We start from the raw sequence: 14,942 nt of genomic DNA, 5'->3' as shown, positions 1-14,942 counted from the left end.
GAAGAAGACTGTGAAACCAAGCTGACAGAAGTAAGGGAGATAGTACAATTAAGTCTCTGGGAGAGATGCGGCAGGACTGAGCTCACGTCTGCAATGGCGGAAGCAGAAATACTGCGGACACGCCCTTAGGACCCCAGTGACTGCGGCATGTAATGATTCCTATGAACAGCAAGTAAGCCATGCTAGAAGAAGCATACTTGAGTTCATGACAGCGTTCAAGGAATGGGAAGAATGGATCCCAAATGAAACAAGACCCACCTGGGAGAAAAGACTACAAGACCTAAAAGAACAAAGGGTCACCATCAATACAAGGAAGGCAGAACACCTACAAATGTCCGAAGAGGAGGGAACAGGAAAAGAAGGAACCCTCCGAACAAAGCCTGCAGAACAGGCACTCGGTCTCAAAATTAAGGCCACCAGTCTGCCCAAATTCTATGGCTCCAGAAGAGATTTCCACCCGTGGAAGAAGACCTGGGAAAGCCTTCAGAAACAAGGCGAGCCAACTGGCTCGACGGAAGCCCGAAGGCTCCAGCTCCTTGAAAGTATGGACGGGAGGATCTGCAGAGACCTAAGCCTGTCCACCTGTCAGACCGCCGAAGACATGTTCAGGATACTGGAAAACCGATTTGGAAACAAAACAACAATAGCCTTGGAAATTGTTGAAGGCCTGGAAAAATTCCCCATCCTGACATCTGACCAACCCCGGAAAGTGATTGACATGATCCAGGCAATTGAAAAGGCCCTCAACGATCTCATAGAACTCGACCACGCTGGAGCCATCAAAAATCCGCTTGTAATCAGATCAATAGAGAGGAAATTACCAGAAGCAATAATGATGAGCTGGTTAACCTTCATGACCAACCGAGCTAATGGAGTCACTCCAGACAACCACTTCGACAACCTCCTAAGGTACCTGAAGGACCAAGAGGAGGTCTTGGAGAGGGTCGAGCAGCTTAAGACACCTCTGAAGCCCGAGAGAAGATCAGTAGAACCGAGGCCAAATGAACACAGAAAGTACGCCTCAACCAAGTCCACGAGCAAAGGGGGATGTGTCGTCTGTGGGGAAGAGGGGCACGGAGAGAAGCTTTTCTTCTGCAAGGCGTTCAAAAACCTGAAACCAAAAGACCAGTTGAGTGCAGTTGAAAGGTTGGGAGCCTGCAAGAAGTGCCTAGGGTGTCACAAGGATGAAAGAGACTGCAGTGACACTTACTTGTGCAGGAAACAGAGCTGCAAGAAAGACCATCACTTTTTCCTGTGTCAAAGAGAAGACGCGACACCAAGACCAAACGCGGGGAGGCACGAATTGACAGAACGACAACAGCGATTCATGTCTGGACTGTCCCCCAAAGCAGCAGAAGAATGCAAGAGAGCCTTCACCAATGTTTCGTCAAGGTCGCTCTGCACCGACAAGTCTGCAGGAATGGGGCATAGTGCAGGGGAGGAACTCCCAGTGATGCTCATGCGCCTCGAAGTAACAGCCAATGCAGGTCAGAAGATCGGAACACTGATTGACTTGGCGTCTGATACTAACTACATCACCCACAGCGCAGCCAAGAGACTCAACCTCAGAAGTGAGAAGGTCACTCTATTGGTTCACAGTGTTGGGAGGATGGTTCTGAAAGAAAGAACTAAAAAATATCTGCTCCGCGTGAGAATCAAGACACCCACGGGGACGCTAAGAGACCATGAACTCACTTGTTATGGTTTGAAAGAAATAGCCAAGATAAGTAGAACCATCAAACCTGAAGAACTGAAAGAGTTCTTCCCAGATGTCAGCTTAGAGGACCTGCACAGACCAGAACAGGTCGAGCTCCTCATCGGTCACCGGGAAGGACGCCTCGCACCACAGAGGGTGAAAGTGATCGGCGACCTCGTCTTATGGGACGGACCATTGGGAAAGACCGTTGGTGGAACGCACCCAGACCTCTTTGAGGAAAAGAGTGTGGCAGCTCGCACATCCAAAACACACTTTGCACGGTCCATGAGGGCCACGGCTGTGAAATACCAAGAACTCAGAGCATCAAAGGAATTCAAAGCTGAAACTAGAAGCACTGTCACAGACAAAGAATTCCTCAACTGGTGGAAATGGGACAGTATTGGGGCAGCCTGCGAACCAAAGTGTGGAGGATGCAGATGTGGTAACTGCCAGCCAGGAGGCAAGGAGATGACACTGAGCGAGGAGAGAGAGCTGGAAGTCATCAGAGAAGGCCTCACCTATGTCACCACCGATAATCACGTCAACCAACCTCACTGGGATACGAAATACCCATGGATCGAAGACCCCATTTCTCTACCCTACAACAGAAGTGGAGTAGAAGCAACCTTTCTGAGGACAGAAAAACAACTCAAGAAAGAACCCAAGTGGAAAGTGGCATACGCATCCCAAGTCCATGAAATGGTGGAAAGAAGAGCAGCAAAGAAACTCAGCAAAGAAATGATCACCAATTGGAGAGGACCGGTGTGGTACGTTAGCCACTTGCTAGCGCCAAACCCCCACTCCGTCACCACACCAGTGCGCCTAGTCTGGAACAGCAGCCAGAAGTTCAAGGGACTTAGCATGAACGATATCCTGTTGAAAGGACCAGACGTCCTCAACCCAATCCGAGCAGTTTTACTCGGATTCAGAAGAGGAGTGCATGCAGCCCTTGGAGACATCAAGAAGATGTACAACTCAGTGTGGTTGGAAGAACCAGAAATGCACCTACACAGATTTTTTTGGAGAGACACCGAAGAAAGTGAATATGAAGAGTATGCCATCACCCGAGTCAACACTGGCGATCGTCCAGCAGGATGCATTGCACAGCTGGCAATGAGAGAGACTGCAAAGCTACCCATGTTTGCTCACCTAAAAGAGGAGTGCAGAATCCTGGAGGAGGACTCTTACGTTGACGATGTGCTGACCTCTCATAACGACTTGGAAAAACTGGATGGATACACCAAAAGGGTTGAAGAGATCCTGAAAGCAGGTGGCTTCATCCTCAAACCCTGGCTCCGGTCAGCCCAAAGTGGGAGGGAGATACTCACATCAGGAGCATCTTCCAGCAATATACTCATTCTACCAAATCAAAGAAGAGTAGAAGACGACAAAGCCCTTGGAGTCGGCTACATCGTTGAAAGTGACAAACTGTACCCCATGACCTCAGTTAACTTCTCTAAGAGAAGAAAGAAAATGAGAGTGGGTCAAAACCTCCTGGAAGAAGAGGTGAGAGAAAACACTCCCAAACCACTGACTAGGAGACAATTACTAAGCCAGGTCGCCGGCCTCTATGATCCGATAGGCCTTGTCACCCCCACCAAACAGAAGGGTGCCATTCTGGTCAGGAAAGCTTTCCAAGAAGCTGGAACCAGCAGAACCCTAGACACGTGGGACAAACCTCTATCTGAAAAGTTAAGGGAAGAAGCAATCCAGTTATTTGAAGAATACGTCCGTCTCAGCCAAGTTACCTTCCACAGGAGCCTCACACCACGGAACAGGACCCGAAAACCGTGGGGAGTGACATTCTCTGACGGAAGTGACCAGAGCTATGGAGCCGTGGTGTACCTCAGATGGGAGACAGCGACGGGCATCGAAGTCAGACTCGTCGAGTCCAAGGCGAAACTCTCACCACTTGACCAGAAGGGAGAACCAGTGAAAGCTGAAATATGTGGCGCTGTCTATGCAGCTCGCCTCAGAAAATACATCGAAAAGCACAGTCGAATGGAGATCGAAAAATGGATCCACCTGGTGGACAGTCAAACTGTGTTAGGAGCAATCCAAAGAGACAGTTACGGATATCAAACTTTCTTCGCAAACAGAGTTGGAGAAATTCAGAAGACCACGTCCGTTGACGACTGGTGGTGGATCCAGGGAGACCTCAATGTAGCGGACATGCTAACAAGAGGAGTTGCCCCGGAGGACCTCAGAGAGGGCTCCGCGTGGCAAGATGGACCCGAATTCCTAAGGCTGCCCATAGAGGAGTGGCCAAAGAAGTCGGCCAAAGAAGTCGCTGCCCATGCAAGGGAAGGAATCAATAAACTCCAAAGGAAGTCCTTCACTGCAGTACAGACCAGGTCACAGACGAGAGGAAGGACGAGCGATGCACCAGGTGCCGGAACAAGTAATCCAACCCATGCCACGAATGGGGGAGATCGGAGTATCCCACGAGGGGCTGCAAACGGAGATGAGCCCCGAGCCCGAAGACCTCCAGCCGGATCCGCTGTGAAAGAACTGATCGATGTAAGGAAATTCAGCAGCCTAACCAAATTGATCAGGGTCATAGCCTGGGTATGGAGAGCTGCAACAAAATGGAAAAAAGTATTGGAACAAGACCCAACTTCAAGTAAACCAAAGAGCCAGAGACTTTCATCAGACCAGATAAAGTCCAGAGCCAAGCAAGCTGTACTTACACTGAGTGAGTACGAAGATTCAAGGAGAGACCTCTTCCAGGCAGCCCAAGAGGGCGCGTCCTTCCAAGACACCACCCTCAACAGGTTGGCGGTATACAAAGAGGCGGAGACCGAACTCTTGGTCTGCGGAGGAAGATTCCAAATCTTCGACAACGACAAAACAGCCGTACCAATTTTACCCCATGATGCATGGATATCTTCTCTTCTGGCACAAGAAGCCCACAACGCAAACCATGAAGAAACAGCAGGTACACTCCTGCGCATGAGGAAGAAAGCGTGGGTTACAAGAGGCCGAAGATTGGCTCAGAAGGTCGTAAACAATTGTGTAACCTGCAGGAAGCTAGAGCCAAAAGATGCCAACAAATCATGAGCGACCTCCCATCCGAGCGAACAACACCAGCCAGACCATTTCAATACGCAACTGTGGACCTGTTCGGCCCTTACGAAGTGAAGGACGAGGTGAAGAAGAGATCAGGACTCAAATTATGGGGACTAGTTTTCTGCTGCATGGCATCCCGAGCCCTACACACAGACGTAGTAAATGACCTGTCATCTGAAGGCTTTCTGTTGGCCTACGAGAGATTTGCAGCATTACGGGGACACCCGAAGAAGATATGGTCAGATCCAGGAAAAAACTTAGTGGGCGCCAGGCCAGTCCTCAAAGAACTGCATGCCTTCCGGAGGAAGCTGGAAGCATCCAGAGTCGAGGATGAAGCCTCCACGCATGGAACGGAATGGAACTGGAAACTCCACCCTGCGGACTCCCCACACCGAAATGGAGCTGCCGAGGCCGCAGTACGCGCTGTAAAACGTGCCCTGCACAACCTGGCAGGAGACAGATGCTTCACGTGGAGTGAGTTCCAAACCTTCCTCTACATGGCTGCCAACCTGGCCAACGAAAGACCCAATGACGCCAGGACGCAAAGTCGTGAGGAATGTATAGACTACATCAGCCCAAACACTCTTCTGCTGGGAAGAACAGGACCCGAGGGAGATGTAGGAAGCTTCGACTTTCAAGGATACCCCTACAAGAGACTAAGAGCCATCCAGACCGAAGTCGACCGATTCTGGAAGAAGTGGAGCCAGCTGGCAGGACCCAACTTGTTCATCCGAAGCAAGTGGCACACAATGAACAGAAATGTGGCCACGGGAGATATTGTCTGGCTGGCCGACCAAAATGCTCTAAGGGGCCAATACAAGCTTGGACAAGTCGATAGTGTCGTCCCCGACACAAGAGGCATCGTCAGAGATGTACATGTCAAGACCTTCCCAAGCTACCCCGTCTCTACTACCAAATCTGATCAAGCAAAGAAACCCCCCACAAAAATCCCTTCCACCATTCTGCATAGAGATGTACGACGCATCATTGTTCTGATACCTGTGGAAGAACAAAAATAGACCAACAAAGAAACGAACGAGAGCAACCAGGAACTGTGTGACCTCTCTGGGTTCAAGAACCGAGATGCCAAGTGGGAGGTGTCAAGTCAACTTTGGAGAAGATATGTCTGCCCCTCATCCAGGCCAACAGGGGGCAGAAAAGAAAACCCAAATCAAAGTCACCTCGCCTCATTTCCTGCCTGAGATCATAGGGCATGAGCCAGGATATAAAAATTCAGATTCAAGCCTTGAAAGTAGACAGGCGAGAAAGGAGCAAGGAATACCCTTCAGACCCGATCACACGCAACTGGTAGGATAAAATAAGTACCGTAATTACTCGAATATAACACGCAGATTTTTGCTATATAATTAATTCCAATAGATGGGGGTGCGTGTTATAATCAATAACTAAAATAAATTACAAATTTTCGATCGAAAAAAGCAGTGTCAAACTCACTTTGACGCACGGATTTTACGTCATCTCGTAAAGCCGACGCACGGATTTTACGTCATCTCGTAAAGCCGACGCACGGATTTTACGTCATCTCGTAAAGCCGACGCACGGATTTTACGTCATCTCGTAAGCCGATCGAAAATCGGAAAGCCGAGACCACCACTGCCCCCCTCTAGCCTCGTACTCGTCTCAGTTCACCCTCTCTCAGTTCAGTGTTATAATCAATAACTAAAATAAATTACAAATTTTCGATCGAAAAAAGCATTGTCAAACTCACTTTGACGCACGGATTTTACGTCATCTCGTAAAGCCAATCGGATGATGTGTTGTGGGAGGAAGAGGAAGTGGATGAAGGAAGCGTGGACGTTGATAGGATTCTCAACGAAGAGATGTATGAGGAGACGGATGAGAGGACAGACAAAGAGAGAGAGGAATATCTGCAGAGACTATTTAAAGATTCTGATGCGGACTCTTCATTTGAAGGATTCTAATGAATAAATTTGTTTGAACAAAACAATCGTGAAACGAAGAAAAAAAGGTAAGATTTCTGATTTTCGTCAGCGCTAACAGCTGATCCTTTGTGTAAAACAGCGGAGGCATGGCTGAGTGGCTCAAAATATAATGTCCAGAATTCGCAAAGATAAACTAAACTAATAGCTCAAAGACTGCCTCTTGCACAACTTGAGTCTTGGAGTAGAGTCTTGAAAGTAAAGTTTTAAAACATTAAAGTTTGGAATATAATATATAAAGCAAAGTAACAAGTAAAATCCTAAGAGACAATAAAACGTAAAAATAAAGGATAAAAAAGCTCTAAAAAAGCCCTAAAAACACAGAATACGAGTGAGGGTATAGGGAGCCACTGCAACTAGCAGCCGCTTTGAACGGCGCCTATGATGACAAGTGGGAAGTCCTATGTCTTGATAGGGGTGATGGTGGCCTTGGTCCGTACGGTGCCACTACACAACTTATGGGTTTGAGTTCTTTGCGGAAATTTTTGCAGATCATGCTTAACCTGTGCTCGGCGTGTCAGTGCACCAGTGTTCCCTCTAAGCTGCGCGCGTGCGCAATTGCGCACTACTCTCGTCTTCTCTGCGCAGCAGCAATCATATGGCGCGCAGTAAAAAAAAAAATCGGATTGTTTTTTTTTTTTTTTTTTTTTTTTTTTTTTTTTTTACCCCTTTCCCCATGATGGCGCCGTTCAAGCGGCAGCCAGTGGCAGTAGCTCTCTCCACTTATGTTTTTCATTAGAGGGAACATTGACATGCACCTGCTTGTGGCAGGTGTGATACTGGTGTGCCCATAGCGAGCAATGATGATGTCGTGACCGGATGATTCGCCTAAAGACGTTTCGCCGACGGACGTTTGACAGACGGACAGGTCGCCGAATGGACGTTCCGCCGAACGTTCATTCGGCGACCTGCCCGTCTGTCAAACGTCCGTCGGCGAAACGTCTTTAGGCGAATCATCCGAGTACCGATGATGTCGCTCACACTGGTACTCGGTGCGCTCAGGGAGGTTGACTTTCTGCTCAGACCAACGAAAAATTAGAGGGAACATTGCAGTGCACTATATGGAATTCCAAAGAAGCATTGATTTATAGTGATAATGGCACCCAAATTTTGTTAACAAAATAATTGACGGGAAATGTTCCATATTTCGTTATGAAATCATTGCGCCTACATAACGAGCTCAACCAGACAACAACATATGAAAATCCTATTTGGTAGACCATACAGATCGCCATTATTCACTGCACAATTAGAACTGGTTGAGGAGGCTAATCTGGCTGACTACATGAAAAAAAATCTTTAGGGAAACGCATTGAATTTAGGTTTGCAGAAGGAGACTGTGCTTCTCAACAGGAAATGGAATGGACCAATGGTGGTGCCAGGAGCCTGGGTGCTCAACCTACAGCATAAAGAAGAAGCACTAATACGACCCAAAGTGGGAACGTCCATACCAAGAGTTGCTGACCAACCAGCAGACATTAAAATAGCCGAGAGGGGGATGTGGATCCACATTTTGCACCGTAAGGTTCTCTCAGTTGAAACATTTAAGGAGACAGGTGAGAACAACTTTCTGACGTAATAAACGAAATTGACAATATAACCACTCCAATATTGATTAGAAGGACTATTCCTCAGGGTGCAATGCCATGTACCAAAGGGATCTCTTTCATATTGGTTTTATCGTCTCCATATGCAAAAAAAGGTAAAAGTGTTTTAATTGAGACTCAACCTTCTTACAAAGGGTTAAAACAAATGACCGGACGAGGAAAAATACGGTCGAATATAACAACTCCTTAATCACCATTCTTTGGGGAAAGTGTTTTTACCCCCAAAAAAACTGTGTCCTGCTTGTAAAGAAAAGAAAAAATAGAAAAATTGAAACGGTGTCTATCCTGTTACGAAAGTAGAGAATGAAAACCCAATTTGTTCCACTGAGAATGCCTTTGCTAAATTTGCCTGTTTGAACCTTACAGGGCATGGTCTGAATCTGGGTGCGGCAGATGAGACATGGTGTGCCCATTGTCCAAGACAAATTGCGCCACTGATTCCACGTTTTTACTTATGGTGGTGAAGTGGTGCAAATAAATAAATATAACTCCTGTCAAAGGGAAACAGGACTATGTGCTTTGGTTTCACTGTTTTTACCAGTATCTGTTTTTCCATCTACAGTCGAGGAGAAACAATTGACAGCTGTTACGATCGCTTCGCAACGTCATGGCGCGATCGGGAAAGGATTAGGACCCAGTCGCGGGGAAGCAAGTGAGGACGAGGCAATTAGCTTCAAAACAACAACTTTAATAACTTAGAAGGGACCTTACAAAACAACGGGGACTTCTGAAAGGGAAACGAAACCAAACCGTAAACAGAAGAAGTGGTATCGAGGAGAAGGGTAGCGTGGCTGCATGGCAATGGAATCTACGCAGGAATTTGCGGAGTAACATGCAGGAAGGATCCGACAATGACTAACCATTTGCGTGGGGCTTAAATACCCACATGAGGAAGTAATCACGGATTGTTTGCAGCTGCTCTGATCTGGTGGCAAGCCAGGAGGGACAAACGGGCTGCTCCTGACAACAGCTCAGAATTTTGGTGCGGCGGCTGGCCTCTCTTGACGGCATTGAGCCTCATCGAGGGATGGCGATCCGACTTATGGGTTTGGTTGCCAAATTGCAGCAGGAGTGTATTTTTATTATGGTTACGCCAAATAGAAATATGAATAGGGTAAACAACATCCATTACAATACACCAAAAAACTTGGAAATTATACTGAGCAAGGATTTGTAGGAATGAAGGAACAGCTGGCAGCCACCAGTCTCATGTTTTTCCAGGACCCCAAAGTGGTTGATATTCTTCTGACGGTTGATATGCTTGTGGTGGAGCAGTTGTTTTGAAATGTTGAAATTTATTCTCAACGACACATCACCCAATGGGTCCCTAACCAGAGCCCCAGAGCCGTTGAAGGCCTGCAGACCCTGAACCGGAATGAAGAAGCATTCTGTAGTGGAACTGTTGGCCTCGGCAGACTGGTGGGATAAGACCTTCGGCAAGTGTAAAAATTGGACTTCTCCGTGGTAATGTCAATGGCTGTTTTGCTACTATTTTGACAATGTGTGGGTGTTGTCTTATCCCCTGCTTTACGCTCTTTGGTAAACCGACTTATGGTTAGTGCAATTGCCCTAACAAATTCCAAATTGCAAGAATTGTATTTGCTTATTATACAACCTACTGGTGAGAACATTGATGTCAAGGAATATGCAAATTATGAAAGTGAGTTAGACGAGAATGATTTTGTTCTTCCTTTTTGAGACCAGACATGCCAGTAGGGTGAATTTGGGTAAAGATCGAGACAACGGACTTCATCCAAGTGTAATTGCATTTGTCATAAAATATGAATTAAGGAAATGAAGGACGTTCTATTATGGGATTATGTACAAATATACAATAATGGGGGCATGTTAGAATTATTAGTCTTGCATTATTCTATGTTTGCTTGCAATGAAGAATGCTTTGCGTTACTATTAAACTTAGTTTCATATTATTATATGGATGCTTGCAACAAAGTAAATGCTTTGCTCCTGAGAACTTTAGGCAGACTAAACATCGAAACGCCTTGGACCTTGGACTACTCTTGGAGTGAACTAAACAAAGAAGATTCAAAACACCTTGAGCTGCACATCACTTTCAAACCTTCATTTGTTTTGACTATTATTGACGTCTCACTTCTGTTTCTCCACCCCTCCCTTGAGATTTGAGACGTCCATGGTAACTAGGGTCCGTGAAGTTAAAACAAGAAAAGATGCGTGTGAGGCCAGAACGAAGCGGGGACTTGAACTTAACGGTTCGCTTTCTCCTTGCAAGAAAAAATCCAGAAGATTGACTTATCTCTTTGTTTGTGCGTGCATTTGGTAATGCCTATTGGTGAACCTATCACCGAGCAAGAGCACCAGAGAGAGAAAGCACCAGAGAGTGAGAGCGTCAGATAGCAAGAGCGCCAGAGAGTGAGAGCGCCAGAGATCAAGAGCGCCAGAGAGTGAGAGCACCAGACAGATTTAGAGAAAACCAGAGAGCGCCACAGAGCGAGAGGGCCAAAGAGCGCCAGAGAGCGAGAGAGAGAGAGAGAGTGCCAGATAGCAAGAGCGCCAGAGAGCGAGAGCGCCAGACAGCGGGAGCACCAGAGAGCAGCAGAGAGTGCCACAGAGCGAGAGGGCCAGAGAGTTCCAGAGAGCGAGAGGGCCAGAGAGCGCCAGAGAGCGAGAGCGCCAGAGAGCCAGAGAGCAAGATGCTGGGGAGCCGGAGAAAGAGAGCGAGAGAGAGAGCAAGAGAGAGATCGAGGGAAAGAGAGAGTGATAGAGTGAGAGATAGAGCGAGGGAGAGAAAGAGAGAGAGAGAGAGAGAGAGAGAGAAGAGGGAGAGAGAGAAAGAGAGAGAGCCAGAAAGAGAGTGCCAGAAAGAGTGAGAGCGAGAGCAAGAGAGACAGAGCCAAAGAGAGAGCAGGTGAGAGAGAGAGACCCAGAGAGTGCAAGAAAAAGAGAGAAAGACCCAGAGAGTGCGAGAGAGCGAGAGCCGGTGAGCCAGGGAGCCAGACAGAGAGAGAAAGAGAAAGAGGGAGAACAAGAGAGAGAGAGAAATAGATGGAGAGAGAGCGAGAGAGAGAGACAGAGTTAAAGAGAGGGAGAGCCAGATAGAGAGAAAGAAAGCAAGAGCACGAGAGCGTGAGATTGAGAGAGAGCTAGAGAGAACGTGAGTGTGAGAGAAAGAGAGAGAGATCATGCGCGAGAGAGAGAACAAGAGAAAGGAAGAGAAAGAGAGAGAGAACGAGAGAGAGAGTAAGAGAAAGAGAGCGAGAGAGCCAAAGAGGGCAAGGGAGAGAGAGACCACAAGAGCGCGAGAGAGCGAGAGAACGAGAGAACGAGAGCAACGAGAGCGTGAGAGCGCGACAGCGAGAGGGCAAGAGCGTGAGAGCGCGACAGCGAGAAGGCGCGAGAGAGCGAGAGAACGAGAGCAACGAGAGCGTGAGAGCGTGACAGCGAGAGGGCAAGAGCGTGAGAGCGCGACAGCGAGAAGGCGTGAGAGTGAGAGGGCAAAGCAAGAGAGAGTGAGAGGGCGAAGCAAGAGAGACTGCCAGAGCAAGATCGCCAGAGAGTCAAAAAGTAAAAGAGAGAGAGCGAAGAGTCTGCGAAAGAGAGTGCGAGAGCGTGAAAGTGCGAGAGACCGAGAGCGCAAGAGCCTTTGAGAGCAAGAACGCCAGAGAGAGAGAGAGAGTGAGCAAGAGCAAGGGAGAGCCAGATAGAGAGCTAGAGAGAGAAAGAGCAATAGAGAAAGCGAGAGAGAAAGGGCAAGAGAGAGATAGCAAGAGAGAGAGAGGGAGAGAGAAAGAGCCAGTGAGAGAGAGAGAGTAAGAGAGAGAGAAAGAGAGAGACAGAGAGAGACAGTGAAAGTCAGAGAGAGTACGATAGAGACAGAGGGAGAAAGAGAGAGAGTGAAAGTCAGAGAGAGACGATGAGAGTCATAGAGAGAGCAGAGGGAGAGAGGGAGGCAGAGGGAGAGAGGGAGGCAGAGGGAGAGAGGGAGGCAGAGGGAGAGAGGGAGGCAGAGGGAGAGAGGGAGGCAGAGGGAGAGAGGGAGGCAGAGGGAGAGAGGTAGGCAGAGTGAGAGAGGGAGGCAGAGTGAGAGATGGAGACAGAGGGAGAGAGGGAGGCAGAGGGAGAGAGGGAGAGAGGGACAGAGAGAGGCAGAGGGAAAGAGAGAGAAAGAGAGAGAGAGAGTGAGAGAGAGGGGCAGAGGGAGAGAATGTGAGAGAGAGGAGAGGAGAGGGGAGGAGAGGAGAGGAGAGGGAGAGGGAGCGAGAGACAGAGAGAGAGAGAGTGAGATATATAGAGTGAGAGAGAGAGAGTAAGATATATATATAGAGAGAGTGAGATATATATATAGAGAGAGAGTCAGAGGGAGAGGGAGCGAGAGCCAGAGAGAGAGAGTGAGATATATATAGAGAGAGAGAGTGAGAGGGAGAGGGAGCGAGAGCCAGAGAGAGATATAGAGAGAGTCAAAGAGAGAGACAGAGAGAGCGAGAAAGCCAGAGAGAGAGAGAAATAGAGAGAAAGAAACATAAAGAGGGAGAAAGAGAGAGAGAGAGAGAGAGAGAGAGAGAGAGAGAGAGAGAGAGAGAGAGAGGGAGAGACTGAGAGAGAGGGAGAGGAGAGGCAGAGGGAGCGGGAGTGGGGAAGGGAAAGAGAGAGAGAAAGAACATCAGATACAGACGCTCCCCTACTTACGAACATTCAACTTACGAACAACGGTACATACGAACATGTCTGCAAATTGTGTTTAAGTCCAAAAATGTTCGCAAGTCCAATTTTGTATTTCGCGTCTTTTTCGGAGTAGTACTTCTTTCCGCCGCTAATACCGACGCCTGGCGCTGTGAGAGCTCAGCTCACCCAGCATCTACCTTCTTCGTTGCAATGCGGAAGTGCGTGAATGTATCTCCAGTGTGCAAAGAACCTTTTTCATTTGTATCATTAAATATCTCATGCATCCAATATTGAATATGGTTGGTAAAAAGCTAAAGGCTTCTATTGAGGGAGTTGCAAGGAAGAGGCAAGCCATTTCATTTGAAACGAGTGGCAATAATAACGAAGCTTGATGCGCGTCAGAAAGTGGTGAGCGTTGCACATTCAGTACCATTTATAAACAGAAAGATCGAGCAGCAGGACCCAAATATTGAACGTTGCACAAAGTTGCAAATCAATTGAATGATGCCATACAGTGCTACTGCATCATTTATGATGGAAAAAAAGAAGAAAACTGTGCAATCGTCATTAGGTCGCTTCTTTTGGCCAGTTTCTAATACATAAATCTATCTCTCTCTCTACAGTACTGTACATATTCTCTCCATTTTATTATTATTTTTTTTTCAGTACAAACCAATGCGTGTTACTTATACAAGCCTTAAACATACAAATGCACTTATATAAACCTTCAATATACTTATACAGGCCTTAAACATAAATTATAATACAAAATATAGCACTAAATCAACTTACAAACAAATTCAACTTATGAACAATCGCTCGGAACCAATTGCGTTTGTAAGTTGAGGAGTGTCTGTACAAAGCCAGAGAGAGCAAGAGAGAGACAGTGAGAGAGAGTCAGAGAGAGAACCAGAGAAAGAGTGTGTGCAAGAGGGCGAGAGAGAGAGTGTGTGCAAGAGGGCGAGAGAGCGAGAGTGAAAGAGTGGAGGGGGGAGGGGGAGAGGGGGAGAGGGGAGAGGGGGAGAGGGGAGAGGGGGAGAGGGGGAGAGGGGAGAGGGGGAGAGGGGGGAGAGGGGGAGAGGGGGGAGAGGGGGAGAGGGGCAGAGGGGCAGAGGGGCAGAGGGGCAGAGGGGCAGAGGGGCAGAGGGGCAGAGGGGCAGAGGGGCAGAGGGGCAGAGGGGCAGAGGGGCAGAGGGGCAGAGGGGCAGAGGGGCAGAGGGGCAGAGGGGCAGAGGGGCAGAGGGGCAGAGGGGCAGAGGGGCAGAGGGGCAGAGGGGCAGAGGGGCAGAGGGGGAGAGGGGGAGAGAGGACCATGATCATCAAACCCTGTTCATTGCTCTCCTTGTGATGCCTTTTCATGCATTTGCTTCTTTGGCCATTTGAGAGTGAGTGCGTGAGTGTTTGTGTGTTGGAGGTGGCGAGGATGAATGAGGGGGAAGGAGAACTGGGTGGAGAAGTGGAGGTTGGGAAAGAGGACGCGCCGTGCTGCCTTGCAACTGCACAACGCACACCGTCTGTCATCAAACATCTATCGTCCACGCTGGATGGCGGCCTGTCGGCGACAAGGCGGCCGCATGACAACGTCACCAAGAAGCACCGAGGAGGAGCCCACACGGTCAGTATAAGCAGTAGCTAATGATGCCTAATGTGATTGGTGGGAAGGCCGAGATGGAGGTGAACGTTTCTTCTAATCTGCACATGGTTATAATAGTGTTCTATTGTTGTTTGGCACGTGCACTCTGTCTGTACCAGGGACACTGTTTTTCCTTCTTTTTCAATGCATCATTGTTTGCCTCACTTGAGATTCTTATGTGACGTCACAAAAAGGTGAGGACAGGGGAAATAAAAGATGATGCATGTGTGACTAGGTTTTTGTTTACGTTGGCTGGCGGGTAGGATGTCTATCTTCTACCGCTTCTGTGATCTGTCTGTCTCTAGTCATGCCTCCAGGTTGAGTTTGTGTCTTCA

The 14,942-nt window shown here is 48.0% G+C and overlaps 1 protein-coding gene across 1 annotated transcript in view; it reads left to right on the top strand.

The window, feature by feature from the left end:
* Positions 1-14,397: 14,397 nt before the first annotated feature.
* The window catches only part of znf608 (zinc finger protein 608), an 89,780-nt gene continuing 89,235 nt past the window's right edge, over positions 14,398-14,942 (top strand). The window contains exon 1 of the mRNA XM_077600767.1: positions 14,398-14,589. Coding sequence (XP_077456893.1) covers positions 14,398-14,589 — 192 coding nt within the window. The remainder of the gene's footprint in view (positions 14,590-14,942) is intronic.

Source organism: Stigmatopora argus, chromosome 5 (genome assembly GCF_051989625.1).
Source record: "Stigmatopora argus isolate UIUO_Sarg chromosome 5, RoL_Sarg_1.0, whole genome shotgun sequence".
NCBI lineage: Eukaryota > Metazoa > Chordata > Actinopteri > Syngnathiformes > Syngnathidae > Stigmatopora > Stigmatopora argus.
Note: the sequence above shows the minus strand (reverse complement) of the source record. Positions and strands in the feature narration are given on the sequence as shown.